The sequence below is a fragment of the Balaenoptera musculus genome, chromosome 5 (assembly GCF_009873245.2).
Source record: "Balaenoptera musculus isolate JJ_BM4_2016_0621 chromosome 5, mBalMus1.pri.v3, whole genome shotgun sequence".
NCBI lineage: Eukaryota > Metazoa > Chordata > Mammalia > Artiodactyla > Balaenopteridae > Balaenoptera > Balaenoptera musculus.
This window is the reverse complement of record NC_045789.1, coordinates 14,305,521-14,333,306: the sequence shown is the minus strand read 5'-3', so window position 1 is coordinate 14,333,306 and position 27,786 is coordinate 14,305,521. Positions and strand designations below refer to the sequence as shown.

The 27,786-nt window shown below is 38.3% G+C and overlaps 1 protein-coding gene across 1 annotated transcript in view; it reads right to left on the bottom strand.

Annotated features, from left to right (window-relative positions):
* Window positions 1-377: 377 nt before the first annotated feature.
* Window positions 378-27,786, bottom strand: part of GRID2 (glutamate ionotropic receptor delta type subunit 2) — a 1,394,429-nt gene continuing 1,367,020 nt past the window's right edge. Inside the window, exons 15-16 of the mRNA XM_036853844.1 lie at window positions 6,893-7,133; window positions 378-4,221 (exon numbers count right to left, since the gene is read on the bottom strand). Of these exons, the coding sequence (XP_036709739.1) occupies window positions 3,799-4,221; window positions 6,893-7,133 (664 nt within the window). The 3' untranslated portion in view covers window positions 378-3,798. The remainder of the gene's footprint in view (window positions 4,222-6,892; window positions 7,134-27,786) is intronic.

Here is a 27,786-nt window from a genome sequence, read left to right as displayed (position 1 = left end):
TGATTTTATAAACTGTCATAATTGCTAGTCATTTATTAATATCTGACCACAAGGACTGGATAAAGGATTTGTTTTTAGAAATAAAGACACTCTAGAAGGAAGCCCATTTCTAGTGAGCCCACTGTGTTTTATCAATTATCATGAGATGTGTATTGAAGGTTAAAAACCTATGTTTACCAGCACAAAAGTTATTAGCTCTGCTTTATTTATTATATGCATAATCCAGAATGTGTTTCACCTTTCCAAAATTCTGATTATAGAATATTTATAATTTGTTATCCAGTGGTGTGGCTTAGAAGGTATTATGTAGGATAAATGGATTGTCTCATCTTTTTTTTCTTTCTAATTGATGAAGCAAAGTACCATTCAGCAAAGTCTATTTTTTAAAGTATTTATTCAGTTGACAACCAATCCCAAACTGAAAGAGATGAAAAATAACATAATTGAGAAAACAACAAATTGCCTGTAGCTTGATGTGTATGAGGAAGAAAGACGCTCTTACGATTTTCTAATGTATGATGAAACCAAAGCTGTGCATAAGTTCTGAGATGGTTGAAAGTGAAAACCAGTTCTCTTAACGATTCACCAGTGGAATAAATTCGACCTCTGACTGGAATAAACGTTCGTGCACATAAGGGGTTTGTCTTGTTCTGAAATAGCAAGGTTGGTGTAAGTGGTGAGAACCAGGGCAAACAATGGGCTAAAGGAAGTAGCGCCAGGCAGAAGCAGGACGGCCTGAATTCTGCCACTAGCTGTGACCTGACATAGCCTGAGGTGTTCACTTTCCCATCTGTAAAAGGAGCAGTTGAATCAGATGCTCTAACTGGTCCCCCATGAGGAAGGAAGGTTCTAGAGATTTGCAGCCTAAACTTGGCGAGAGAGGAGCGGGTGGAGGTATTGTACTTGAGCCATCCCTACAATGAATTCACAACCCGTTAGGACCTGCGTACATGTGACTGAAGCGTGGTAGAGTTTAAGAAAAAAAAAGACTCAGTGTCAAGTCTCAGATTGTCAAACATTTGGGCAAGTCACAGCTTCGTATCATCTTATGTTCTCTTATTTGTAAAATGAGGGAGAGGATAGTCTAGATTTCTACACTTCCTCCTATCCAACATTTAAAAATCGTTTTAATGGAATTATAGAAAAGCAGAAATTGTAATCTAAATTGAATGTACTTTCAGATATATATTCATTGAGTGAGTTAAATGCTAGAAGAATTAAATATTGTTCAAATGCAGAAAATAACACTCTATTAGAAATAATCTTGGAGTCAGTTAATTTCCAAATTAATAGATTCAGCATGATGAATATTTCGCTAACAGCAAAGCAATTATTAATACACAATTCTAAGTTTAATAATTACCCTTAATTTTCTTTTTATAAAATGTAACAAACACTCATCCTGCTATTATTATAATGGCCGCATTGTTTACATGAAACAGGATAAATCTTTCCCAAACAAGTGCTCATAGAGACATCCACAAAGGAAAACAAACGTATCGTTGGTTCAGATTGTCTCAAATAGCAGAAAGGCAGCCTTTCATCGGTTTAGAACATCACTTGCTACTGTTTTTAGAGAGCCACTCATTATGGCATCGTTCTGCTAGTAGAACTTAATGTGTTTTATGCTTTAATTAATTCAAGATAAATTTTTAGAAAAAGTCAGTTCTATCTGTGAGAGAGTAAGCATTTTCAAATTGTATAGTTAAGACTTCAATGGTATGAGAGCAAGTTTAGAAAACATTTTTATTAGACAAATTATTTAGACAAATTATACACAGAAAGCTCTGCCACTCATAACTGAGGCCTCCAAAAAGTGGTTTGTGTATTTGTATAATAGGCAATACATCAAAATAGGCCTATTTTAAATATTGTACATGGTTAACAGTTTGTTGATAGCTAAAATCACTGCAACATCTGGTATGTCCCTATATAGCTTGTTGAAAAGACTTTTTGTTTTAAAATCAGAGTCGTGAATTAGATCATGAATGTTACAAGGGAAAACAAGTTGTGCATGCACTTAGATACTTGTTACCCTGGAAACAAAATGGTTTTTGCATGATAAGAAATTTTTCTGCCTTACACAGTAGACAATATTTGAAGATTTAGTACAAAAACAGTGACAGGACAAGATGCTCCCCAGAACAGAATTAGCATCAAAGTATAATATACCTTAAGAATATACTTTTTAATTTCTCCTAAAGCAAATCACATAGGTTGATTCCTATACCAATCCTAGCCACGGAATGAATTAGATTAAAATAAGTGTATGGCTGGCTGCGTAAAAACACAGGATAAGTTCTTGCTTCCTACTTACCACATTTTAATTTAAGGATTACAAACAAAGTTCATTCTACATTTCCAACAGGTGAGAAGGCTACCTTAAAAAGGGTTGTGCACAAAGAGGCACTGTTTTTGTTGTTATCCTTCTATACACTTGGTACTAATGTAAAAAACACATAACTCCTCCAAGTAGAACTGAATAAAAAAAGGGGCTGAAGTTGAGAGCCCAGTATGCTTGCTGTATTTTCTTCTTTAGGATGATGTATGACAGTAATTAAGGCCACATCAATATTTCTTAAGGGCTCCCATCTCTCCCCAACTACAGCTGTATTGATTGGCTTACTGCTTTGGAAGAGAATTTATTAACCTTCAATGATCTACGTTTAAACTCGTATAGAGCTCCCCGTGCTGTGGTGAACGTGGTTGAGCTAATAGCATTTTCCATTTAGATAATTAATTAAAAGTAAAATTGTCAAGGTTAGCTTTACACACTGCTGAATAACAAATGCAAAAATCTATTCAAATGAGTTACATCTAGGAACAAATATTAAATCGCCCTGGATGTTTTAATAACAAAAGTATAAAATATTCTCTGTTGGCAAACAATGCGAGTCAGAATAACATTAAAGCAACCTGCCTTTTCTAACTGAAAAGACCCCCTGCACTATACATAGTTCCTGTATACAACACTTTTGTTTTAAACTAAAGCTTTATTAAATGAATTGCAATAGCAATGGCCTCCTTTGAATATATATACACATTATATAGGTGCATATATATGTATATATGAGATACTAATTTATTTAACACAATAGAGGCTGCTGCCACATGATAAAGTTTACTGTACATAAGAAAAAACTTTTCATACTGTACAATCACATAAAGGTCATATGCACTGTTGCAGTGCAAGAGTAGTTTTAACTGTAGTCTTGACTGGCATATTAATGGCTTTTTTGTAATCCTACAAAATTGCATTCTCATATTACGTGGCCTGAATGGTCTTTAAATTATTCTATGAACACTGCAGGGGTTGCCTTTGGCCCGCAGTTAAAGGACGCTCAACAGCAGTGGGGCATTGCATGGATGCAGCAGAAGAATGTAAAAAGACTGAAGTTATTGCAATTATATGTTTCCAAATAGAGAAATGTGACAGAAGAGGCCTTTATGTAAAATTAATCCTGCATATACTGTTAGTATACTCAGTGCACGTTTCCTATACTTGAAGTACAGTATATGAAAAGCGGGCTAATAGGATCCTAGTATACTACCTTCTGGGGGAATAAATTGAGTAATGAAAAAAAGTGGAGAGAAATGTCCAGGAAGAGAGGGAAGAAAAGAGAGAAAGAAACAGAGGAGAGAGAGAGGAGGGAGAAGGTAGAGAGAAAGAACTAGAGTTGTTACTAATAATCCTGATTAAAAAAAAAAAGTTACATCCATGTTAGTCCCACAATATTACAGTCGCTCCTTGCAAAGGGAGTCCTATGAAAGAAACACTGAAGAGATTTTGTTGGATGCTCATATGGAGGTGCCTCGGTCTGGATCATTACCCAGATTGAGCCCCAGGGTAGGAGTTGGTTGATAAGGAATAGATGACATTGTTTTTATAGGACTCCTGAAAAAGCCCCCATTAGGTGCCCTGTGCCTAAAAGGGCCAGTTCGGTGCTCAGGCACATTGCCAAAAGCGAAACCAGAGGCAGCTTTAGCTGACAGTGTACGGCTAAGAGTCTGGATCTGCTCTGGGATAAAGGTTGTTGTGGTAATATGAGTGTTCCTGAAATCACTGATTTGCTCCAGTGCTTGTCGTGTTGGCAAAGTGTCAATGTCCAGAGGGGTCAAGTCAATTGACGAGGTGGAAAACTGTTTATGGGGGCTGTCGTCATCTGTGCACAAGCTATTTACACGTCTATGGAGGTGCTCCAGGTCAATTTCCTTGTCATCCTGGAGATGAAGAAAAAGAAGATAAGGTTCTCATCAGTACTAGCTTCATGGTTAAAAAAAAAAAAAAAAGTAGTTCAGCAAACATGATGATAGGTAATGAACTGAACTTTGGGGTTTATTCATTTAACAAATATTTATTGAGCACCTAATATGAGCCAGGCACTGTGCTAGGTTCTGGGGGTACCGATAGGATTCTGAGATAAGGTTATCTATACTTCTCTTGCAATAAAAGTTCTAAAAGGAGCATATGCCACATGCAACTACAAAATACGGGAGCAGTAGATGGGTGATTGCCTTCTACAAGAGCAGAGACAGACCCAGGCAAAATTATACACATAGTAAGTGTGGTTTTGGCCACGCATCCCCTCCCCACCTCTTCTTTATGCATGCTTCCTCCTTTTTCAGGGTGTCTCATTCCAAGCTGTGTTTTTGTTCCTTTCACTACTTGCTCCTAACCTTAACTTTCCATTCTTGGAGATGAAGTGATACAATATGTTGATATGCTAGTTCACACTAAAGTGTTAGTGACTGTTAAAGTGTTATTTCTCTTTAGGCCAGAAATATGTGAGATTGTTTACAGACAGCAACATTCAACACAAGAGAATCAGTTTCTGATTGAGGGACTTCATACACTCAAGCTATCTAGTACCTGAATGAGGCAATATTGTGAGGTCAGCACAGAAACCTTTAGAGACCCCTTCAAGCCATGACGTGTGAGTGACAGCTTCAGTTTAGGGCCACGTTAATGCTAAATGGCCTCTAAATCAAAGACGCTTTGAGCTGCACTAATAGAGTCTTAGTAAGAAGGTGCTTAATGAAGAAAAAGAGTGTAAAACCTTAGATTTCCGGAGTTGAAACTAATTCGTAAATCCCTTAGGATTTTCACTAGAAGTGAGCATTAAAGCCCAATATTTGAAAAATAAAAGTGGCAGGAAAGAAAATTGTCCTTTTCATCAGTCTTATTTATCACCAAGTTCAATAAATTAAATTTATGAGGATTTAAAAATATCTATTAATCATAAGAGGAGAAAATATTTGTTCATACGATCTGGATTAGCTGCTATGAATTAGAATGGAGGATGTATTTTTTTCATTGTGCAATTATAGTGCTCCTCAGTGAAAAATATTTTGATGTGCATCACTTTTTTTCCTTCTCCTTTCTCATTTCAAAATCCAATAAAAATATCCATTAATGCAATATTATCACTGAGACGTTAGAGGGTTGAAAGATAAAACTTTATGGTTCCCACAGCAACTATAATATAGTCATCCATCAACAGATATAATAATGCAAAAATTTAATATCATATATAGTAATTCAAAATGTAAGGAGCTTGGGGAGTCCTTAATTTCCAGATTTTTGAGAATATGAAGCCTCGGCTATAATGTTGCATTAATGTGGTCTTTTGCATTGAATCAATGTCAGTAGAGATACCAGAAGTTTATTCCGTAAAAAAAAATACTACAATAAAACCTGATTAATTTTTAGTTTATACTCCACTAATTTAGACTGTATGATCACTCAGAGGTAGGAAGCTAAGATTTATCTTTGCTAAGCCAAGTTTTTCCTTATAAATGGTGCTGATCAATTTTGCATATAAGGTGGTAGGAAAGAATCCTCAGACAACTTTAGAAAACAATCTGTTTGAAAGAATACATTAGCATGCAATAATTCATATGCAAATGAGAAGTCATTTTTATTTGTGCTGTAAAGCAGATCCTCTCAGGATTTGCTTAGGCATCAGTTAGCCAAGGTCTAGTTACAGAAAGTTTAAAACTTCTTTGAAACTATCTAGAAAGTCAAATCATTCAGCAAATTCAGGTTGTTTTCGTTTCAATCCGTGAAGCTTTAGTGAATATGATTTCATTATATAAAAAATTTTTCACCTTTTTGGTCCAATGGAAATAAGATAAATAAATCAAGTAGTTTATTTTTAACTTCAGATAGTCTCTGATAAGCACGCATTTTTTTTCTGGATGAAAATAAGGCACAGGGCACTTTAAAAGATATATGTAACTCTGAAATTATTCTTTCAAAGCTCTGGAAAAAATTTTAATATGGCCCTGGAGTTAAGCTGACTCATGAGAAAAGGAGGACTATGGAATTCTAGATGATTCCACCGTGTGGATCTGTTAAGCCTAGAGCCATTAGAGAGCTATAGAAACATATGATCACTTCTATAGGTCTACATACAGACAGAGGGAAGCAGTCCCTGGGGGTGAAGAGAAAACTCTTGATTATTTTCCTGTAACACTGCACTTCTTAGGCCGAATCTCAGAGACACAAGTAATTTACCTACAAGGTAAACAACTACTTGAACTAACATGATAAGCATCTTTGTGAACTGGTCAAGGGAATCACAGCCCTTAAAAAAATCATGGACTTAAGGTCTATCCTGAGATTTGGGAGAATTTCAAGGCCCATTACGGCTCATGAAATTGTCAGTCTTTCAAACTCGATCGTCTCCTCTTCACGGACCTGGGATGTCTTAAAATGAAAATTGGTATCGGTCTTACCAATTTTTACATTTCACAAATTTGTTTTCACTCTTCATGGAAAGAGGAAACAAAGACCACCCCCGACCCATTATCCCCTTCCCCGTGATTATCATTCCTGCAAGCACAGCCTACGTGTGGGCTCAACATGGCGCTGAAGCTTTCAGTCAAGTACCTCTTTTGATGGGACCCTGGAGCCTTTCTTCTTGTTCCACCACGTCTCCAGCATGGCTATAAAGCAGGAGAGGACGATCCCCGCAGCCAGGATACAAAAAACCCCTGCAAAGCTCTTTATGTCCAGGGCACCTCCTTTCTGCTTTGTGTCCACTGAGGAGTACAGGTCACACTGGCCATTCTTGGGCCACCATTTGTGCTTCAGGATGTCCATGTCGCCATTCTGCTGAAGCTCCAGGATCCTTGGGGTAAAGCACACAATCATGTGTTATTACAGACATACTTATTGCCTCAGTCCACAACATATCCATTAATAACCCTGTCTCTAAAGGATGCTGGATGTCAAGGGGAAATGAATATATAGATTAGCCTGCTGGTGGAATGAGAGGACACACAAAACATTACTGCAGTGATTCTTTAGACGGACTTGTGCCACGATGCCGTCCTCCCTCCTTTCTTACATCCCTCCCTCCCTGCTTCCCTTTTTTCTTCCCCCACCTCTTCTATTTTGTTTGTTTGTTTGTTTGTTTCATTCTATAATCCTAAATATCACCCTCAACCCCGGTTTCTTGCAATGTGTCTTTACAATTACATTTCAGAGGCGCTGTTTTTATGTGGTTTCAAGCTGCTGCAGTTCTGTGTTCCTTCCCTACATGCAGAACGACGCTCTGGATCTTAATGCTTTTGTGGAGAACGTTTTGCTGCTTAGAGCGAGATGCTGACATAATGTCGCCCAGCATATGCTACCCACAAAGAAATTCAATTAAAAAGACTTCTATTATTTAACACAGTGTGGAAGAAAGCCTTGGGACAAGTTTGAAGTTGATAAAATACATCATTTTGGGTTTTGCACGCAACTGATCTAGTTTCCTTTTAATGCCAAAGGGGAAATAATCTTACCTTGGAGAACAAGAAGAAAAGTTGACCAGAGGCTTTCAGAAGCGGTCACATTCAAATAAGAAATACACTTCTTTTATTCACTCCCAGAGTCTGGGGGTAACTGCAAAGACTGCAGCTTTTAAAACGTATGATTTTCATAGAGGTTTTATTCTCAAGTCCAAACAAGCACTCTTTGGGCTCTACCTAAGACCTGCCTCTGGCCCTCCTCCAGCTGAGCCCCTTCTCACAGAGCGAGAATGGTCAGGGCCAAGGTCATGAGCCTGTCCAGAGTGCGCACCACCCCCACGGTTCCCTAGGATTTCCTGCCCAGACAGCTCAGAGTGCCTGCCCATCCAGGACTCATAAAAGCCTCTTCCTGTGTGTGATTCCCGAGAGCAGGTCTCACAGCCGTGGGCGCACACAGGTCTCCAGGGTGGGGTTTGGGGGGTGTGGACAACTTGACATGCAAGCTCAGCTGCACACACCTCTGTGTGTGAGACCCTCACTGTGTGGACAGAGCCGGAGGTGGAAGGCTGATGCCCAGTGCCACCGGGTCAGCGCAGAACTCCTAGCTGGTCACCAGTTAGAAACTCAGCCCTGGCTCCCTCGGGGTCATGAAGGTATACTTGTCAAGATAAGAGGATAGAACATATTTTACCTAACTATGTTTAGCTTGATATATAAGTTTTACACAGTTACACTTATGATATGTGGACCCATATTTGCACTCTTGCCCCGGCTCTCGGATTATTTAGGGAGAGACTGCTTAAAACTTTACAGAGGAGAACTAAGCCTATCTGGAAGGAGTAAATAACTCACTTTCAGTGATGTATTTACCTTTTTTACCTGTTTCATGTCATCCACGTGTCTATGAGTTCAATGATAATCAACATTCAACCACAGTTAAACAAGAGTAATACTAGCCCTAGGGGCTGTGATGGGGAGTTAGTCTTTATTTTTAACTTTTATTTGATATTGGAGCATAGTTGATTTACAATGTTGTGTTAGTTTCAGGTGCACAGCAAAGTGATTCAGTTATACATATGCATGGATCTATTCTTTTTCAAATTTTTTTCCTATTTTGGTTATTACAGAGTACTGAGCAGAGTTCCCTGTGCTATACAGTAGGTCCTTGTTCGTTAACTGTTTTAAATATAGCAGTGTGTACAGGTGAACCCCAAACTCCCAATCTATCCCCCCCACCCCTTTCCCCCGGTAACCATAAGTTCGTTCTCTAGGTCTGTGAGTTGTTTCTGTTTTGTAAATAAGTTCCTTTGTATCATTTTGTTTGTTTTTTTAGATTCCGCATATGAGAGAGATCGTGATATTTGTCTTTCTCTTTCTGACACGTCCCTGTCATCTACCTTTGGGTATTCCCGCAGCCTCGCCCCTAGCGCCCCCTGCTGGCATTCCAGGACCAACAGTGCACTGGAGCCTCCATCACAGCTTGGACGTCTTTCTCATGAAACTGATTGGTCTAAAGTTCTGTTGCTTCAGTGTGTTGTTCAAAAAGGGCAATACATTTGATTAACTGACTTTACTAAAATGATTGTGAATATTAACAGATTACATTTCACCCTTATTCCAGCCCTATCCAGATAAAGTCATTTGCATTTCCAGAAGTGTGTTCCAAGGGACACTAGCACAGAGGGCTTCTGCAAAAAAAGGGTCCTGTGGTCATCAACTTTGAGAAACACCTTCTTGGAAATTTACAAAAGAAAGGCAGCCTATTAAAGGCTTTGAGAAGACCTGTGGAAAAGAAAATTTGTATGATTGTTTGATTCAGCATTTCCCAAATTAGTCTTTCATTCCCCTTTCCTTGTTTTTCTCCCCAAATAACATACGTTAATAACCCGTGGAGCTAAAATTTTGAGGAATACACTTGAGAAATAGTGCCTTGAGCCAAAAGGAGCAACTCCTTGTGGGCATGCGTGGCACCATCACACACATACTAATCACAGCATCAAAGTCGCTTACTTGGCTTATCCATGAATACCATTCAGATAACATTAGGAAACCAACCCTGTAGGTATTTGCCTACCTAAAGGTCTAGCTAGTCAGGGCACCACTGAATATCTTGAAAGAAAAAATATAGTCATCCCTAAAAGAAAGAATTCTTCTTAAATTTGAATTTATAGGTGCATGTAAAAATAAAAGGAGACTATAGCAGCATCTTCTAAATGAGAATATTATCTGGGCACAAAATGAGCTCCCAAATTTCCCTGTCCTCCTATTCCTGCCACACTATATTGGTCACTGCCTGTGGAAGTGGAAGAGTTTTTCTTCATTGCACTCATCATTTATTACTATCTGTGGTTACTTGATTAATGTCTGTTTCCCTTTCTAGAATATGTACTCATTATCTTCCATGCTTCCTAACACAGAGGAGCCACATTTTTATTGATTGAATATGCTCAATACAGTTTTTGGTAAATGAACTCCACCCTCAGATTCTACTTTTTTCTTATCATTATGCTATTTTCTTATTTATTGCATTCCCTCCTATTCATCTGTTCATTCAATAAACATCTAAAGAGTGATTTCATGTAAGGCATTTCCTTGGGTACAAAATTTATGTTAAACCACAACTGTACATTCAGCCAGAATGGCCTGGGCAACACTGAAATCATTTCAATACCCTCAATTCACGCTAATTTATTCTATCGTTAGTTCACATATTCATTCAGGAAACGATTATTGCTTACTCTCTCTTCTCAGTCGTATCTGGTACCACTTACGATGTGTCCTTATTATTTCTACACCTGGAAAATAATTTGGTTTTAAAAATAATCACTGAAGTACACATACTCTGTGTCACCCATTTTGATTCTCATAGGAGTAAAGTGCCTTAACTGGCCAAAGGCCTTAAATGGTAAAGGGCCAAAGAATGTGTTTAACTGTAAATTTTTAGGTTCAGCAAGCTGGTGGTAGGAGTTTTTGAGGGGAAAAAGAAAAGAGATTTCTCTATGTGCTTTCAAGTGTCATCACGTCACAAAGATGTCTTTATATGGTCGATCTCATGAAGCACAGGTGATTGACCTCATCTTTGGGGATATATCAATACAAAGAAATTGGGCCATAGGATTCCTCAGTCAAGCTCTGACTGGCCCACAACAAATTCCGGGAACACAGGCTGGCATGGAATACAAGGGTTGGAAGGAAATGAAAGTGTTCTCTAAGCCCAGAGTTCTGTTATAAACTTTCGTCACACAATCTAATGCTCCCTGGAAATTCCATCAGAAAGGTCTTACTACACCCTCCTTTTTATTATATAAAAAAGCTATTTAAGGTTTAGGTAAAGAAAGTTTAGCAAAATCTAATTCACTGCCTTAAAGAATAATGGGATGAGTCCTTATAATTAATGAGATTCTTTTCTCAAAGGTTCAAAAGCCCTGGCATGTTTAAAAGAGACTTAATTGTACTTAAAGATTTGCCTTTTAATTATAAGCAACACTGGTGTGTGTGTATGTGTGTGTGTGTAACAATGCAAAAAGCTAGTTGCAAAATTCTTAACGTGTACAAAGAAAAATTTTAGTCCCATGGAATGATTGTTTTTGTTATATGTGAAATTTCCACAAGATGGCAGTCTTTGCTCATAGAGAGCAAAGTGTTACGGTTAACCTGTGGGTTTGAAACGTGAACGTATACACTTCTTGGTGCTGTAAACACTTTAACTATTAGAAACAAAGTTGGATGTTAGACTGTGATGAACAGCTGGAAGTGTAAAACCTCTTTTTGGAGTGTGGTCAGAAAAATTCCTATCATTTTACCCCAGAGTGATTATACGCTTACGGTGGAGAGTTATTACGGCGAGAATTAATGAGGCCATAAACAAAAGCATCTTGTTCATTGCTTGGCACTTAGTAGGCTACCAAAACTCAAAAGCTAGAATTATTGTTGTCAGCATGTGTGACAACCATTCTGTCTCTGGACCTGTTCTGGTACATACTTCTTAATGGAGAATTCTATTCCCAAATGAGTCAGGGAATGATTCACGATTCACTGACAAAACACTGCATTTCCTTCTTTTGTCCAGAAGTTTTAAAACATTTGTAATCGCATTGAACAGCAAAATCTAGAAGTCCATAAAAACCTAGCTACAATTTGAAAATGGCTAATAGATCAATCCTGCCTGCATTAAATTCTTTATTGATAGAAATAAGCAAATTTCAGGGGAAAGGAGCATGGAGGCAAAGGATCCTTCCTTCCTATTCAAATAAAAATATTCAGCAGGTTTGAGGGGTTTATCTTGAAAAGCTTTTTACTTACTTTGAAGATAAAGCCTCATTTATGTGTTAGAATTACATTAATTATTGATCACTTACCATCCTTAATCACTACTCTAGAATCTGATTTTCAAATTAATTTATTTATGAAAAAACAGGTTGCTGAAAGATGGATGCAAATTTCTAATCCCACATAGATAACTTTGATTTTGCCTTTGAATTAGCAGTCTATAGGGTCCTTTTTAATTTTGTTAATTTTCTTACACTTAAATTCCTGCTGAGCTTTAAAAAAAGATACTGGTTAGAGGCCAGCTGACTTTTTAGTTGCTTCTGCTGGGAAAGAATTTAGGGGTAATCAGAAATTAAAAAAAAAATAAGGGCAGGCATTCCTTATTTTAGGCCATGTATGTGGGGATTCCTGTGATTCTTTTGCAATTGGAATTCCCCCTCATGTTCACAGAAGCACAAACTACTAGAATAAAAAGACTGAAGACATCATTTATTCTCTCTACTTCCCTCCACTCAATCTATGGATGAGGAAACTGAATCAGAGAGAACAATAATTCCCCCAAATCATCACATTCGACACAAAAAATAATTTACGTATCACGCTAGGGTGATCAGAGGTTCTCTGCAGCCAGAGGTGAAATGCCAGGGCCCCAGCCACTGCGGGCCCTGCCTTGGCTGTTCTGAGGGCTGAAGGGATCAATATTTTAGCAATATTCTAGTACATCATCTAAGACACAACTGCCGGGAAGCACTGCTGTAGAGATTAAATGACTCTCTTAGTGACTGATACAGAGTAAATAGCTGAGTTGGGGCTGGAACTCAGGTCTGTCCCCCGATACTTTTCCCTCTGTTACTCTACACAGCCTCTAATATGTAACTCTTTGGAGAAGACCTATCTCTTTTCGTTTCAGAGATTTGTTAGACTCTGAGTAAAACTGTCATCAGTATGTTTCCCCCAACCACATGATATAATTGTAGTGTGATTGCCAATTTATTCATACTACAGTTTGGGTGTACAAAGAAAATGTAGCTCTTCTCTAGAATGTAACTGATTTTCCTCAGGAGGAAATGGGCCTGCTGAGCAGTGGGAACCAAACTAAAATTAGCTCTACGATTTAAAATTTAATCTGCTCTAATAATTTAACATGTCTCTAGCTTTAGCTCAATTTACTTGAACCAATTACTCCACTTTTTGGATTCCTCCCTGTTTCCCTTGCTCTTTTCCGTGATGGCGTCAGGATTTACGGAGGACGACATTATGTCTCCTACGTGGGTGTTTGGTGTGGGGAGCTCTGGCCTCTTGCAGGTCCTTGGATCTGTTCTGGCAGGTCTCCTTTGAGGTTGCTTGGGCCTGGGCCCAGCCTTTAGACACTAACTGCTACTAAAGTCGGCAGAGGCATTAAGTCTGCTAAACTTGGCTAATGTCTTTCTCAGCTTCTATAGGGCTTGTGGCCTCCTCCCGGCTGACCTGACCTCTGAGGTGTTGTACACCTTTCTCAGCTTCTACCATTTTCTTCATCCAGCCCCTGACTATTCTGTAGCCCTTTAGACACTACTATAGTGTCACCTTGTCACTCACTGAGGGTCCCAAGGGTGGTCCATGTGCTCTACCTCAGGATTCCTACCACTTGGGAGGAAGGGAGGCCTGGGAATGAAGATTGAAACTTTCTTTGCTTTTTCCTGATGTGCGGCCCTAGCTTCTCAACTATCTGAGGTCTTCTCTGTTGGTGCAAATGCTGGTGGGCCCAGGGAGCTCCCTTCAGAAACTCTAATGGGAAGGGAAGCATCAGGCCTTCTACCCTTGTGGCTTTTAATCTCCCTAACGTCTGTCTCTTCTCTTGCCCATGTCCCATCCCTTGCCCTCCACTGGAAACCTCTGGCCAGAAGAGGGGCAACTTTCCTTCTCTTTCCTGGATATCCTTCTTACACCCCAGGTCTTCAAACTTCTTGGCCTGTCATAGTAAAAGGGAATTTTAGCTACATAATGATAAAAACTCTATAATCTGAGACCTCCAGGCATTTCTTCAGTTTGGAAGTACTGAGGCAACTCAGAGGTAGGGATTGGTGAGGATGAAAATACATTATTTTAACACCTCAAAAACATTTATGTGCTACATACTTAGGAGTTTTATGTAACCAAATTAAAAAGATATTTAGGAGTCTCTTTACTTAATAATGTTAATGATACTTGTCACCGAGAAAGAAATTTGGGAATAACTGAAAAAAAAAAAGGATTTTTTGACACAGCAAGTGGATCTATTTTGACCTGGAATACCCACATTATTAAATTCATTTGCTGGGTGCTCACAAGATTTTCCTCTCCATGGTAACTGAGGAAGAATTAATAATAGCACGCACAGGATTTTCAGAAAAATGTCGGCTCAAAAGGTTTTTCATTCATTCATCACTTCTTTCATTTTGGTCTTGGAAAATTTAGGTAAACTTAAGACTGAAGCAAAAACATTTCTCAAAGATTCAGATTTAGCATTTGATTAAGTGGTGACCCTCTAATTGGCATGCCTGTTACCACTACTTCAACATCAGTGTTGTAAAAACAAATTCTATCAACTTCTTGTGAACCAGGCATTAGTTGTTTTTTTTTTTTCCTTGAGTAAAATCTCTAAATGATCAGTTAGGAGTATTAGACACAACAAATGTTCATTGATAACATCTAATACCTCGGTAATACCAAATAGCCCAAAGGAGGCTATTAGAAGCTATTTCTTTTGTTTAGTTTGAACTTTTAACTGGTTCTTCCAGTTACTTGACCCAAATGCCATTTACTTAAATCCAATCCACTGAGATTGCTTAAAATCATATAGGCGAAAAAAAATCATATAGGTGAATATGGCATTTCAAATAAGTTCACAAGTATCCCCTTTTAGAGCAGGGGTCAGAAAACCTCTTCTGTTAGGGGCCAGACAGTCAATGCTTTAGACTTTGAGGGCCACATGGTCTCCATTGCAGTTACTCAACCCTGCCTTTGTAGTTACAGAAACAGGCCCAAGCCAAGTTTGGTCTGATGGCTCTAGTTGCTGACTACATTAGAAATCCCACAGCAACTAACTCCATGAGGTCGACAAGCTTCCACTTCACTGATGACGTTGACATTCAGAGGGCTTAAGTGGCTTGGCCAAAGTCACATCATTAAAAGGCATCAGAGTCTGTTTTAAAACCAGAGATTTTGACCTTATTCCAGTTCTTTTGGCTATGTATTCACATATAATAATATGCAGTAATGCCTGCTATTAATATGTGTGTGCCTTTAAATGAGTACAGAGTTATCATGTTGATTTTGTATTCGACCATTTTGAGGAAGAATTGGACGTACACACTGTATATCAACAATGAGAGTATAATAAGGCAAGTGAAATTTGGATATCCTTGGTTTTCTGATTATCCTAAAACACGCATCTGAACATTTATCCTGAAATTGGGACCACCCATGTTCCAAGAGTGACTGCCTTAATTATTCAAGATCAGGTAGTATTTGTTGTCTGAGGTCTGTATTTGCTGGGTCATTTTCCAGGCAATGGAAGCTGTATTTTGAAATCAAAGGGATACGAACAGATACTATACCACTAAAAGAAATACCAGGGAAGTGACTATGATTTACTAAGAATGGGTAAGACAATTGAATGAGGCAGGAAAGGTGTTGTCTCTTTTAGTCAAAAGATATAAAAATGGTTTTTCATTATGTATGTCTAGAAGTACTGTAAACTAATTAGAAGTTTTTCAGGGTTGGTAAAGAGTCACTATAGATGATTAATGAGAATGACAGCATGAGTGGAAGGGACCTGGGCGGTGAGTTCATATTTAACTCCTGCCTGGTGAGGTGAAATGACCTGCCCACCTCCCCACTACAGGGCCGAATCAACAGGGCTTGATTTAATTACAAGCTCAGTTACTGTTGAAGACTGCCACATACAGGGACTTGCATAAAAAAGAAGCTTCATGTCTTGCTTCAAGCCTGATATCTCACTTTCTAATTTGAAGAATATAATTTGATAAAATCTTCAATTGGTCAGATCTGGTTTTCTTCTTAAGAAAACAGTGTTCCATGTCCTTATGCAGTAACTAAGGCATTCATTTTTCTGTGTATGGGAAATAAAGTGTAAACTTTATCCAGAAGACCTATTTTCCAAAGGAATAACAATAATAAATGCATGCATAATGTTGCAAAGTTTATAAAGCATTTATCAAAAACATTGCATATCATTTGATTTACTTCTTAAAATAACCTTGTGAGGAAGGAATTACAGTGATTGATTGGATGATTGATTGATCACTCCCCCCCCACCCCCCCCCCCCCCCCCCCCCGCCCTACTCCTTATGCTTGTCTAAGACTTTAAGAAGGCTGATGTTATTAAGTTCTCATTTTAAAACCGAGGAGATTGAACCTAAGAGGTGAAGAAAATTTCCCAAGGTCGCAAGGCTGGTAAGAGATCCAGCCAGCTCTCAAACCCAGGTCTTCTGGCTCCTGTACTTTTTTTGAATATGCCGTCAAGATGTCTGGCATCCCTAAAGAAAACCAGTATAATTGGAAGCTGCCTCTTTATTTCCTGGTACTTTATTAGCTGAGGAATTGACTACTCAAGTTCCTTGGATAACATGTATTCCATTGTATCCATTTACAAACATTACACTTATGTAACACATCCTGATGTCCCTAGAGAGCCACATGAATATCACATGAGCTCATTAATCTGTCTGCGATTACAGTAAACGTCAGATGAATTCATTATCATGAGGCACTTTGGGGACTTTGCCAATGTTATCAGAACGAGGCAGTGTGTTCAAAATAAGTAAGTCCTTACTCAATGTAAGTCAACATGTTGTGAAGTTTCAATACATTTATGCAGACTTCCATAGTTATTAGCCCGATGAAAATTTTCCTTAAACAATAGCCCGTAAAGGGTACGATACTTATTGAATAACATGTAACTATTTTGAAAACTGTGCATTATTTAAACTTTAACACAAAATAAGTTTTACGTTCAAATATTGATGAGATTTTTGTTGGTGCTAAGAGTCATCATACTTTATAGATAAGTTACTTGGTTGAAGACGAACCTTAAAGTTGACATGTACGGTGCCCATTCAAATTGCTCTCTCTAGGTTACAGTCATCTCCTCCCACCCCAAGTCTCGCACTGCCGAAGGGGGCAAAATCAGCCTTGTTCACAGAGAAGCAATTGCTTGAAAAATCAAATTAGCAACATGACGGATCTCAAGACTTTGGTGACTAGTAAACTTTAATTATTGTATATTTTATGTGTTTATGCTGGCAGTAAAAGTCAAGCACTCATTATAGAAATGACAGACATGATCTTTCATAAAATGAGTGCTGGGGCAGCAAATGAATAGATAATCAGGATAATGAAAGCAAGCCAGAAAGATGCTAGAGAGCTGAAAAGACCCGACAATGGCTCCCACTGAGATAGAGGGCATAATTGCAACTGGAAAGAGAACACTTTCGGTGATCTTTGAAAATGTCAGCATCATCCTTAAGCTCAGTGTGATATTTAGGTTATAGAGTAAAGGGGAAAAATTCTTTCATTCTGCAGTGAGAAACTGGCAGTGATCGTCTCTGCTTACAATCATTCTTCAGGCAATAAAAAATCTTCTTATGCAGACCTTTCAAATGCCTGTTTATGAAAAAGGGTCATAAAGTCAAACTTATTTTGCTTAGTGTATTGTACACTTTTTATGAATATTTTCATATCTTTGAGCCTGACAACTAAACCTTAAAATAAGTGGGGTCTTGATGTGTGCGCTGTGTGTAAGTGGGTAAGGATTGTGATTGGTACAGCCTAGCAGAGAGAAGATTTTGGAAAAGAAAACTTTTGAATGAACAAAGATTCTCATGAATATGTTCATAAACACTGAACTTTTGATCATTTGAATAACAACTGAAATATATGAAAGGAATTCATTATTCTAAGACCTGTTTTAGTAGTAGGTACTTTAATAACTGGTGAATTCTTTTATGATGCAAATAACATCTTCTAACTTAGAGGCTGTACACTGATATATACTTAAAGAAACCTCAAGGTATGTTTGTATTAAAGTTGGTGGATAAATTCAGTGTAGTTAATTAAAATTCTCAGCCATGAGTTAGGTCATTGATAATAGTACAACTTAAAAAAATAATTTTACTATGTTTTACCCATATTTAGATGGAAACAACTTAGAAAAATAATTTTACTATGTTTTACCCATATTTAGATGGAAAGACTAAAGGATTAAAAAATATTCAGACTTTTTAGGTGTATTTTGTTATATTTAGCATTATTCCAGCTCTGCTGAAAAAGTGTTTTAGGGGACTTCCCTGGCGGTCCAGTGGTTAAGACTCTGTGCTTCCACTGCAGGGGGCATGGGTTCGATCCCTGGTCAGGGAACTAAAAAAACAAAACAAAACAAACAAAAAAAAAGGAGTTAAAAAGTGTTTTAATTTTTTTTAGTAGAGAGCATTAAGATAGTCATGTAACATAAAGTTTTCTCAAAGTGACTAGAACCACAGAAAAACAATGAGGCTCTTCATTTAAGACATTTTAGAAAGTGAGTTCTACTTTCTAACTTCTTTCCATCATGAACCTGAATATGCTGTATTTCTATACACGGGAAAAAAACCCTGAACCTTTTCCTGGATGATTATCTGCAATGACACTACCGTGTGATTCCACCGCTGTGTGATTATGTATTCCCAAAGGGCAGCGTGGTGAAAGGCACCGTGAAAAACGGTCACCAGACGTTGGTTTTGGAACGAAGGGCAGTATAGCAACAACCTTTGGAGTAAGTGTTGTCTAGGAGGCCTCATAATGAAACCTGCCTTGTAGGCACCTTGATCTGGGACTTCCAGCTTTCAGAACCATGAGAAATAAGCTTCTGTTGATTAAGCAATCCAGTCTGTGGTATTTTGTTATAGCAGCTCCGGCAGACTAATACGCATGGATTGTGAAACAAAGCACAGTAGCAAGTGTCATGATTTCAGAGTATGGCTGTCACTTAGGAACAACTTTCCTATTCAGTTGCCTTTCCAATTCTGGAATTTCTCTCCTTTTTCCTTCTGAATGATGCTTGGGATAGAACTGGTCTCAGACTCAGAACCTGCAGAATTTATGCTTCTTCTTCTCCTTATCAATATTTAAGGTGTTTTTAAAAACTTGGATACATAACAAATATCTTTCTTCTTTAAAATATCACTTTATAATTTGCAAAGCATTTCTTTTGTCATTATCTTGTTTTTATTACATAGTCCACAAATGAAAACAAGTAAGCCCTCTCTACTTTATCATTTACTTTATTAAACAAAGTTTTCATTTATAAACTTCCATTAACTCCTGTGATGTGAAATTTCTGTGTTGGGGATGTTATAGCCATATTAAAAAAAACCTTTGCAAATAAAAATTAATTGTGTAAACAAGTGTGAGGGTGATATTTAAATTGCTCAAGAAATGAAACTGTTTTCAAGTAATTCACATATGATAATCTGATATGACAAAACTGAGAAACTACCGAAACTGATTACAAATCATTATTCAACACAAGATCTCTAAAACCTTTATTTTGAATGCCAATAGCTAGCTTTACTTTAGTTGGTAGGAGCCAATTTTCTTTCAAAGTGTAATATCATCAGATGTGTAGCATTTGTTTTTAGGCTAATACTAAATACTCACTCTTTGGGCATATGTTAATAAGTAGGAACATACATTTTAAATAGAATACTTGGATTCCTTAAGTAGTCTTATTTGAATAGAAGGACAGCTGTCTTTTTTTATGAGGCAGCAAACAGAGACACTCGGATATAAATGGTTATTTATAAAAAATTACATAATATGCTATGTAGCAGTGAGACTCGTGTAATTCCGTGCAGAAAGGATAATTGATGTTTTATTGCTCTATTTCACAATTTAGCTTTCCCACGCCTGGGAGATATGCTGGGAATTAGTCTATTCCATCTTCTTAATGAGACTTATCTATTACCTCAGATAATGTATCTATTTTCTTCAACCAGCAGGACTAAGTGCTTACTGGAGTGAAGTTTTCAGCAGTTATTAGAAAGAAAATTTGCCGATAGATGTAAAGGAAATAGTCTACCTTTCCATGAGTGTAGGTGTCGAGATAAAATGAAATGGCGTGGATATGCTGCTGTTGTGAAAGGGATGTTGACACCCACAGTTTCTGTGCAAGCTCATGAGAGCAGCTTGTTATTTTCCACGATAATAGCAAGAGCTTTATGTGCGGCAATGTTTACTTACTTAATGATATTATGGGAGGTTTCACTAACTCAGGGAAGAGGCTTGATAAAAAGTGAGTGTCATTCAGTCTCGATAACAATTGTCAGAGGGATTGTGTGGTTGCCTCTTCAGGCAGAAACAGGTTTTGTAATACCATATGTGTGTGTGGATGAAATGGAGGCATTTGCAAAGCCTGCTGTTTCTTTACTTTACCCCAAACCTGACATAACCCACCTTTCATATCTGTTCCAAATCCAATTAGAAAGGAAACAACCTAGCTAAGTGGGGATCTGAAATATTTCTAAGGTCCTTGATGAATGATTGTGGAGTGCAATTTACCCATTTTTGGATAGCCAGTTATATTTTTCAGCAACTAAATTCATCAGAATGTTGGCAAATTGTGAAGAATCTTTACCAATACAAGACGCTATGCTGTGTCTATCTGTTTCTAGCTGAGTAAAAAGGATAAAACCCTCTGATAGAGGGATCACTGAGGTAAAACTCAAGCTATACAGATCACTGCAAGTAATGGCATTCCACACACACTAAATGGGCACACTACCATAGCAACAAGGGTAATGTGAGGAACAGATCCACTCTGTAGCTATTGATACCCTTGTTGGCTTACTTTCTAGGAGAGGCTACACTGTACGAGACTATAGTAAACGTGCTTTGAAGTGATTTTTCTGGAGTTGTAATAGAAACAGAGCATTTGTGCACGTAACCAGTTCTCACAGTGAGCATGACCTGCAACACAAATCAGAGGAAATTAAAACATAAGGATTGCTCCTGTTACAATCCTTGTTACATTACAAGGAGTCCTTGTTACATTAGACGCCAAGTTACCTCTCAGTGAGTCTCAATGATGGTCCACAGAGCTCTAGAGATCCTCCAGGATCTTTCACATATAAGAATTTGTCTAAGATGCATGAACAAGATAAGCTGGTATTGGGGCCAACATAGGTAGAGTATTTTAGAGAGACGAGCGAGGAAGTTACCACTTAATGTCACTGATCATTACCTGAGACCACTGGGCAGAGTTCCTAGGTTTCTGAATTTTCTTTTTAACATTTGGATTCCATTTTCTTTCAGCTCTGGGCAAAGGCTGCCTATAAACATGCAGATGGGAAGTGGAGCAAAAAATGTCCAAGGAGATCATATCTAATAATTGATGGCAGGGGCGACAGAGTTCCAGCATCCCTCTGAGATCAATGGTAACTATTCAGTCTCTCCATCATCTGCTCCTACCCCATGCCAGTCTTATTACTTTCATTTAAGGATGTGATCTATATAAAAAAACTGAGGATACCAATACACTAGGTGTTTTAGTGGGTACAAAATAAGTGGATGATATGAATTCTACCTATAAAACCATTTGCAAATATGGGTGGGTGAAAGTCATAGACATAATAAATGGTTGGTGATCAAAGAGAAGTTAAAGAATGACAGTGAGGTACAGATAAGGGTTTAGGAAATACGAAGGAAGGCAAACAATTCAAGGACTGAGATTTTCTGCAAGGGGAGAGTGTAGTAGTTGAGAGTACGAGTATTAGAGTTAGACAAACTTGGGTGGAATCCTCGTTAATTACCTCCTGTGTAGGTACCGGCAAAGTGATGTGACCTCTCTGAGCTTCGGTTTTTCTAATGAAATAATTCCAACCTTAAACTGTATCGTCTATGCAAAGTACTCAGCGTGATATCTGACATGTATTAAGTTCTCGATACCAGGTAGCTATCATCGTAATTATTATAAAGACTCATGTGGCGCATCCATGATGACATCGTAGAGCCCACGAGCTCTAGGTTTCCACGTTCTTTTTTCAGAACTGAGCACTGACATAGACGAGGGCCAAGTCCAAACCCACAGTGCTGCCCAGAGTCCAATGTTCATTCTGATCGTTTAGCCAAGAAGATACATAGAATGTTAGAGTGTGAAGTGTTGAGACTCTGGGTGAGGAAGCAGGCAGCTGTGCAAAGCCTAGGGAGATAGGGAGGTAGTGAGGGTGACCGCGTGAGGCTTTTAGGAGGCCAAGCCCGGGGTCAGGGGCCTGTGGAGACGGCAGGGACAGCCTCAAATTCAGTCTCATCATTCACTTTGTTCTGAACCACGTTTCCACCAACCTCTTGCCAACCTGGGTTTAGTTTGAGGGACAGAACACGATTTGGGGTGAGGACACTTTCATTTCAATAGAACCAGCTCACTCTCTAGGTCTCTTGTCAAGCTGAGACCAAGGGGGCCACCGAAGGCCGTCACCGTACAGCAAATTCACAGCGGCACAGGGAGCCACGGAGTAAATCACCGCCCTTCCCGTGAAGGCTGCCATCAATAATACCACGGGAGCACTTTCCCCCGAGAACCAGTAACTGCCTGGAACTGTGGGAGACCCATTACAGCACTGAGAATCTGATGAGGAAAGATGAGAGGAATAAAACAGTTCACTCACGAAAAAGGAAAATACATGAAAAGCGACACTAACATAAGTTTAATTATGAAGTCTTATTCTCACCCTTGGGGAGTTCACATACTCAGATGCCAGCCACAGGGCAACAGAGAGCACAATGGGTAGATTTGTTGTTATTTATGAGAATCTGATTCCTAGATATTTCATGAGATCAATTTTTAAATTTTATACTGGCCAGAAGAAACAAGGTTGTCAATTGATACTCAGAATTCACAATGCTTGAATCTTGTTGTAATATTAAAGATGTACATTTATTGACAATACCAGTGCATTTTCATTTATATAAACTTTTGGGGACTTGAGAAGAGTGACCTTAGCCCAGGTATAAACCGGACTTGGGAATTCAGTAAGAAATATTGCAGCATAATGGACCCTCGGTTTATTCACCTCTAGTTATCCCTGTAACACACCCCTGTGGTAACTCTTCCAACCTTCTCCACAGTTCCCAAACCCTGAACCGCACTTATACCTGTCTCATTCCCAGCAGAGGACCTTACTTCCTACTTTATCGGGAAGATTAAGCCACTGGGTAGAAACGCCCTTATGTCTTTTGAATGACATCACTCCTCCTTCATCCTGACTCTTAGAAAAAGTGTCCTTACTCTTGGTCAAGGTTACTTTTAACCAAAAGGCTTTATCTCCAGCTATTAATATATGTGACTGTTCTAGGGATTCCCCACTTGGACGATCATCAAAATCACTTGCATTTCCTTGGCTACAAACCAGAGATTCTGACTTACTCGTTCTGGGTTGGGATCTGGGAATCTATGTTTTTAAACAGCACTTTCCCCAGGAGATTCTGATAATCACTCTGGTTTGGGGAAATCACTGAATTATCTATCGCCTGAACTCTCTCTAGAAGTTTGCTTACAATTTTCTGATGACTTTCGTTAAAGTGACTTGTTTTACTTCTTCCAAAGCATTGCAAGGTCCTCAGGTCAGGTGGCGGTGTGTTAGGGATCTTTATGTACTCGGCAGTACTTATCACAGTAGTTTGCACATAGGATGCATCCATCCATATGCCGAAGGAAAGGTAAACTTTAGGAAGGGAAACTATAGAATATGTGCTCACCAGCTGGCTGTAGGCAGTAATAATAACTAATAGTTTCTCACATTTATTGAGCACCTATTTCTTCACTTGCATTGTTCACTTTACAGTGATTCACTTATGTAAGTCTCAAAACCATCCTCTGAGGTTGTTAGTGATTTTATACGTTTTGTATATTTAGAAACCCAGGAACAGGGAAGTAGAGTAATTTGTGTAAGGTCATACAACTTAAAGACTGTTGTTTTGGGGTTTGTTTTATTTTTGGCAGGGGAAGGAGAACATAAAGCCTACACAAAGAGAGCCTTGTAAAGGTTCATTAAAGAATCAAGGGAGTTCCCTGGCGGTCCAGTGGTTAGACCTCAGTGCTTTCACTGCCATGGCCCGGGTTCAATCCCTGGTCAGGGAACTGAGACACGGCAAGCCGCACGGTGCAGCCTAAAACAACAACAACAAAAGCAAACCATGATTTAGTTCTGTAGAAGGAGGTGTGGTCACTTTGGCAAAAGTGATCAAAGAGAGTGTTATAAAGGAGGTGGCTATTTGAACTGAGGCTGCAAGTTTGAGACACAGAGAAAGGGCGCACAACATTTCAGGAGAAGGAGAGGCACCCAGGAAGCGTGGTGGTGTTAGGACAGTAGCTTCAGCTCCATGAAGCCTGGGAACTAACTGTGATTATTTTCCCATCAGTCACTGAACTTTCATCTTCCCCCTTGAAAATCATCCCAACCACACCTCTCCCTCCTTCCTAATCCATATCTTATTTTGTAAATGATTTTTTCCTTTATGTCTCGCAGCTTTGATGAGCTGCCTTCTAATTCGGTCAAACACCTAAAAGCTGTGCATCACAGAGGAGACTAGTACATTTTGAACGACACCAAAGAGCAAATTTAAAACTATCAAAATGAAGCTGAAATGGCTTTAAAAACCTCACCCATCTCTTTGTCTCTGTCTCTGATACAAACACACACACACACACATACAATTAAGGAAAAATAAAAGGTTGGCATCCCTGCCCCCATCCACTTTATCTAACCCACCTAATAGAGTGAAGAAAACCACCAGGACAAAGGTAGTACTTTGAGTTGGGGCCAAATGTGACTGGAGCTGAAGTATACCTGTACCTATCCAATGGTTGCTCTCGTTTACTTAACATTTATTACTTGGCAAGAATTCTTGACAACTACAATGAACTATGAAGATACAATGCATTTATCACAATGATTTATGATTTCCTTTGTGCCTTTTCTTTAACATGACAGAAAACAAAACAAAATAACAAAAAACCAAAAAAAGTAATTCAGGGCTCCTCCTTGCCTTATGCCCTCATTTCTGGCAGGTTCCACGTCATGTCAGACCTTGCAAGAAGTAGAATGGGTCATTTGGCATACGTTGAAGTTACTCTGGGGGGTTAAGAGTAATAGAAATGAAAAAACCATAGGGCATTTTGAGGGAAGTATGCTTGCTAGCTTATGTACATGCCTTTAAACAAAATCTTGGTTTAGATTCTTATAATCATTTAATGCCTTTGGGCATTTTTCTCCCTGGCAGAAGTGGCTCTGGGATCCTGTTCAGAGACAAGTTCCAACTAATTACAACTAGCCTCCTCAATACTCCCCAAGGAGTCATCTGAAGGATGCAGAGAAATTCTTGTTCCAAAATTCTATTCTGCCTTTCAGAGCCTTATGGACTACTTCTGGGTAAAAAAACATTCTATTGATGTTGCTTTTCACAGGAGTAATTTACACCTAAAAAAATCCCACAAACAAATTAACTGTTGACCACACTTATAATTTCTGGAGTTTTCAGGATTGATGCCCATGATACTCTATACGTACATCAGTTACCAAGTTCTTAGGTGACAATAGATACAGACCCTCACAGCATCTCTATACAATGTCTGAACTCAGACTTCAGAATAAACTCAATCACTTTTTTAGTGAAATTGTGATTAACTTTACAGATCATCTTTTCTTGATGGCAAATAAATGTTTTTGGTTATAATACTTTTTGTACTTCTAAATTTTTCTAAACATTTATGAAACAGTTTTTAAGTTGTTAGACATCATATACCCAAGAAAACCTGCTAATCCAACACCCAAAATAACCAAATAGTCTTTTCTTTACAGTAGAAAACATTTCCTATGCAACTCAAAAGACAGTACCTTCCTCATGGTGACACTGTGAAAATTAATAAAGTGAAAATTAATAAAGACATTCTTAATTTTTTTGAATGTCTTTAGAATAAATGATTTTAAATATCAGATAGTCTTTAATAAATTTTACACTTGATAATATAAGAAATTAACTTTGGTTTTCAGTATGTGATTTCTCTGAATGACTTAAGACATTTTACATATAACACTCTACTTGAAAAACAGATATGTACAGCAGTTTTGTGTATATAAGGTGATTAGATTTATAAAAAGAGTAAAACTAAGTCAAAGGGTGATTATCCACTTTTTCCAAAGTGCCTAATATGGCATAAAGTTAACTTAACAAGTAATCACTGAGCAGCTACTACATGCTAGACATTAAGCTGGTGCTGGGAACAATGACAGGCAATAAGACATGGCCCCTGCTCTCACCAAGCACACAGCCCTGGTGGAGAGGGGCGGGAATTGGCATTAATCAAATAATCACACCAATGTAATATTACAGCTGAGAGAAGAGCTACACATGGTAGTCATTTGTGGAGTCTATAATAACTTGCTCAGAAAATTCCAGGGGTCAGAAGGAGATATATATTTTAGAACAGTCTTCCAACTCTTTAAAAAAATTAATTGCTTTCACAGTTAAACTAAACTGAGCAGAATGGAGGAAGAAAATTATTTATAGACAGGCATTGTTTTGACCTCTTATTAAATTACATATGCTTTTAAACAATTGCTTCCAACTTTACTTCAGTGGAATAAGAGGACATTGGATAAATCTTTCAAGAAGTGTTATGATCAGATCTAATGGATGTCATGTCACAGTTGCTTTTGTTTTTTTTAAGGATTATGTACCTTTTGCTCGATGTAGCTTGAGAAGGATAGACTCTTGTCTTACATAACACACACATACAAACAAGGTAAGAGTAAAAAAATATTCTCTTCCATCCCCTTGTAAAAAAACTGGGACTGTTTGCCAACACTTGCATCTATCAAAGAGCATTACTTTCTTAGGGAATTTTCAAGTGAGAAACAGAGTTGACCAAATAGAATAATAACAATGGATATAACCACTAGACCAAAAGTCCATTTTAATCACTAGACTAAGCAAATGAAATAGCCTCACTGTGTAACAGAAAAGGTCTGAAAAGAATATCTTAGTTGAAAATGATCTGTAGCAATATACTGCATTGATTGGTTTAAATAACATTCACACCAAACATAAAACACAATTGTCATGACTACTGCAGGAGCAAACGTTGCTACTTCAAAATGTCTCTTTAGTGTGCAGATTATTTCAAGCTGAAAACAATCAAGGACCAAAAGACTCAGGAAGAAACTTTGACCTTTCCTCTAACTGCCTAAAAAAATTTAGATCGAGGACCTGTTCCTGGGATATACCTATTACCAGAGACATCTGCAAAGAATATGGGCTGGCTGGGCTTCGAGATCAGAGTCTGCTCTGCATCCCATTGTGTCTGCAAGGTTCAGCAAACACTTGTTTGCCAAACATTTGCTTTTCCATTTTCATATGAATTGCCTTCCTCCCCTTTGAAGTCCCAAACCACTATCCTAAAATCCTCTTTTGGTATTAAAGGCGAAGGTTTCAGCCATTTTGGTTATTTACTCAGTTTTCCTGGGTTTCTCCCATACATACATGTTATTAAGCTTTTGTGTGATTTTCTTCTGTTAATCTGACTCGTGTCAATTTAACTCTTAGACCAGCCAGAAGACCCTAGAAGGGATGAGGAAAATGTCTTTCTCCCTGACACTACCAAAATGCTTTGAGTCGTTTTCATTCAATTTTTTATATTTCTTTACATCTTGGTAGTCCTGCTGAGACTAAATCCAGCAGTGAAAACATGCCTTGAAACAACTGTTC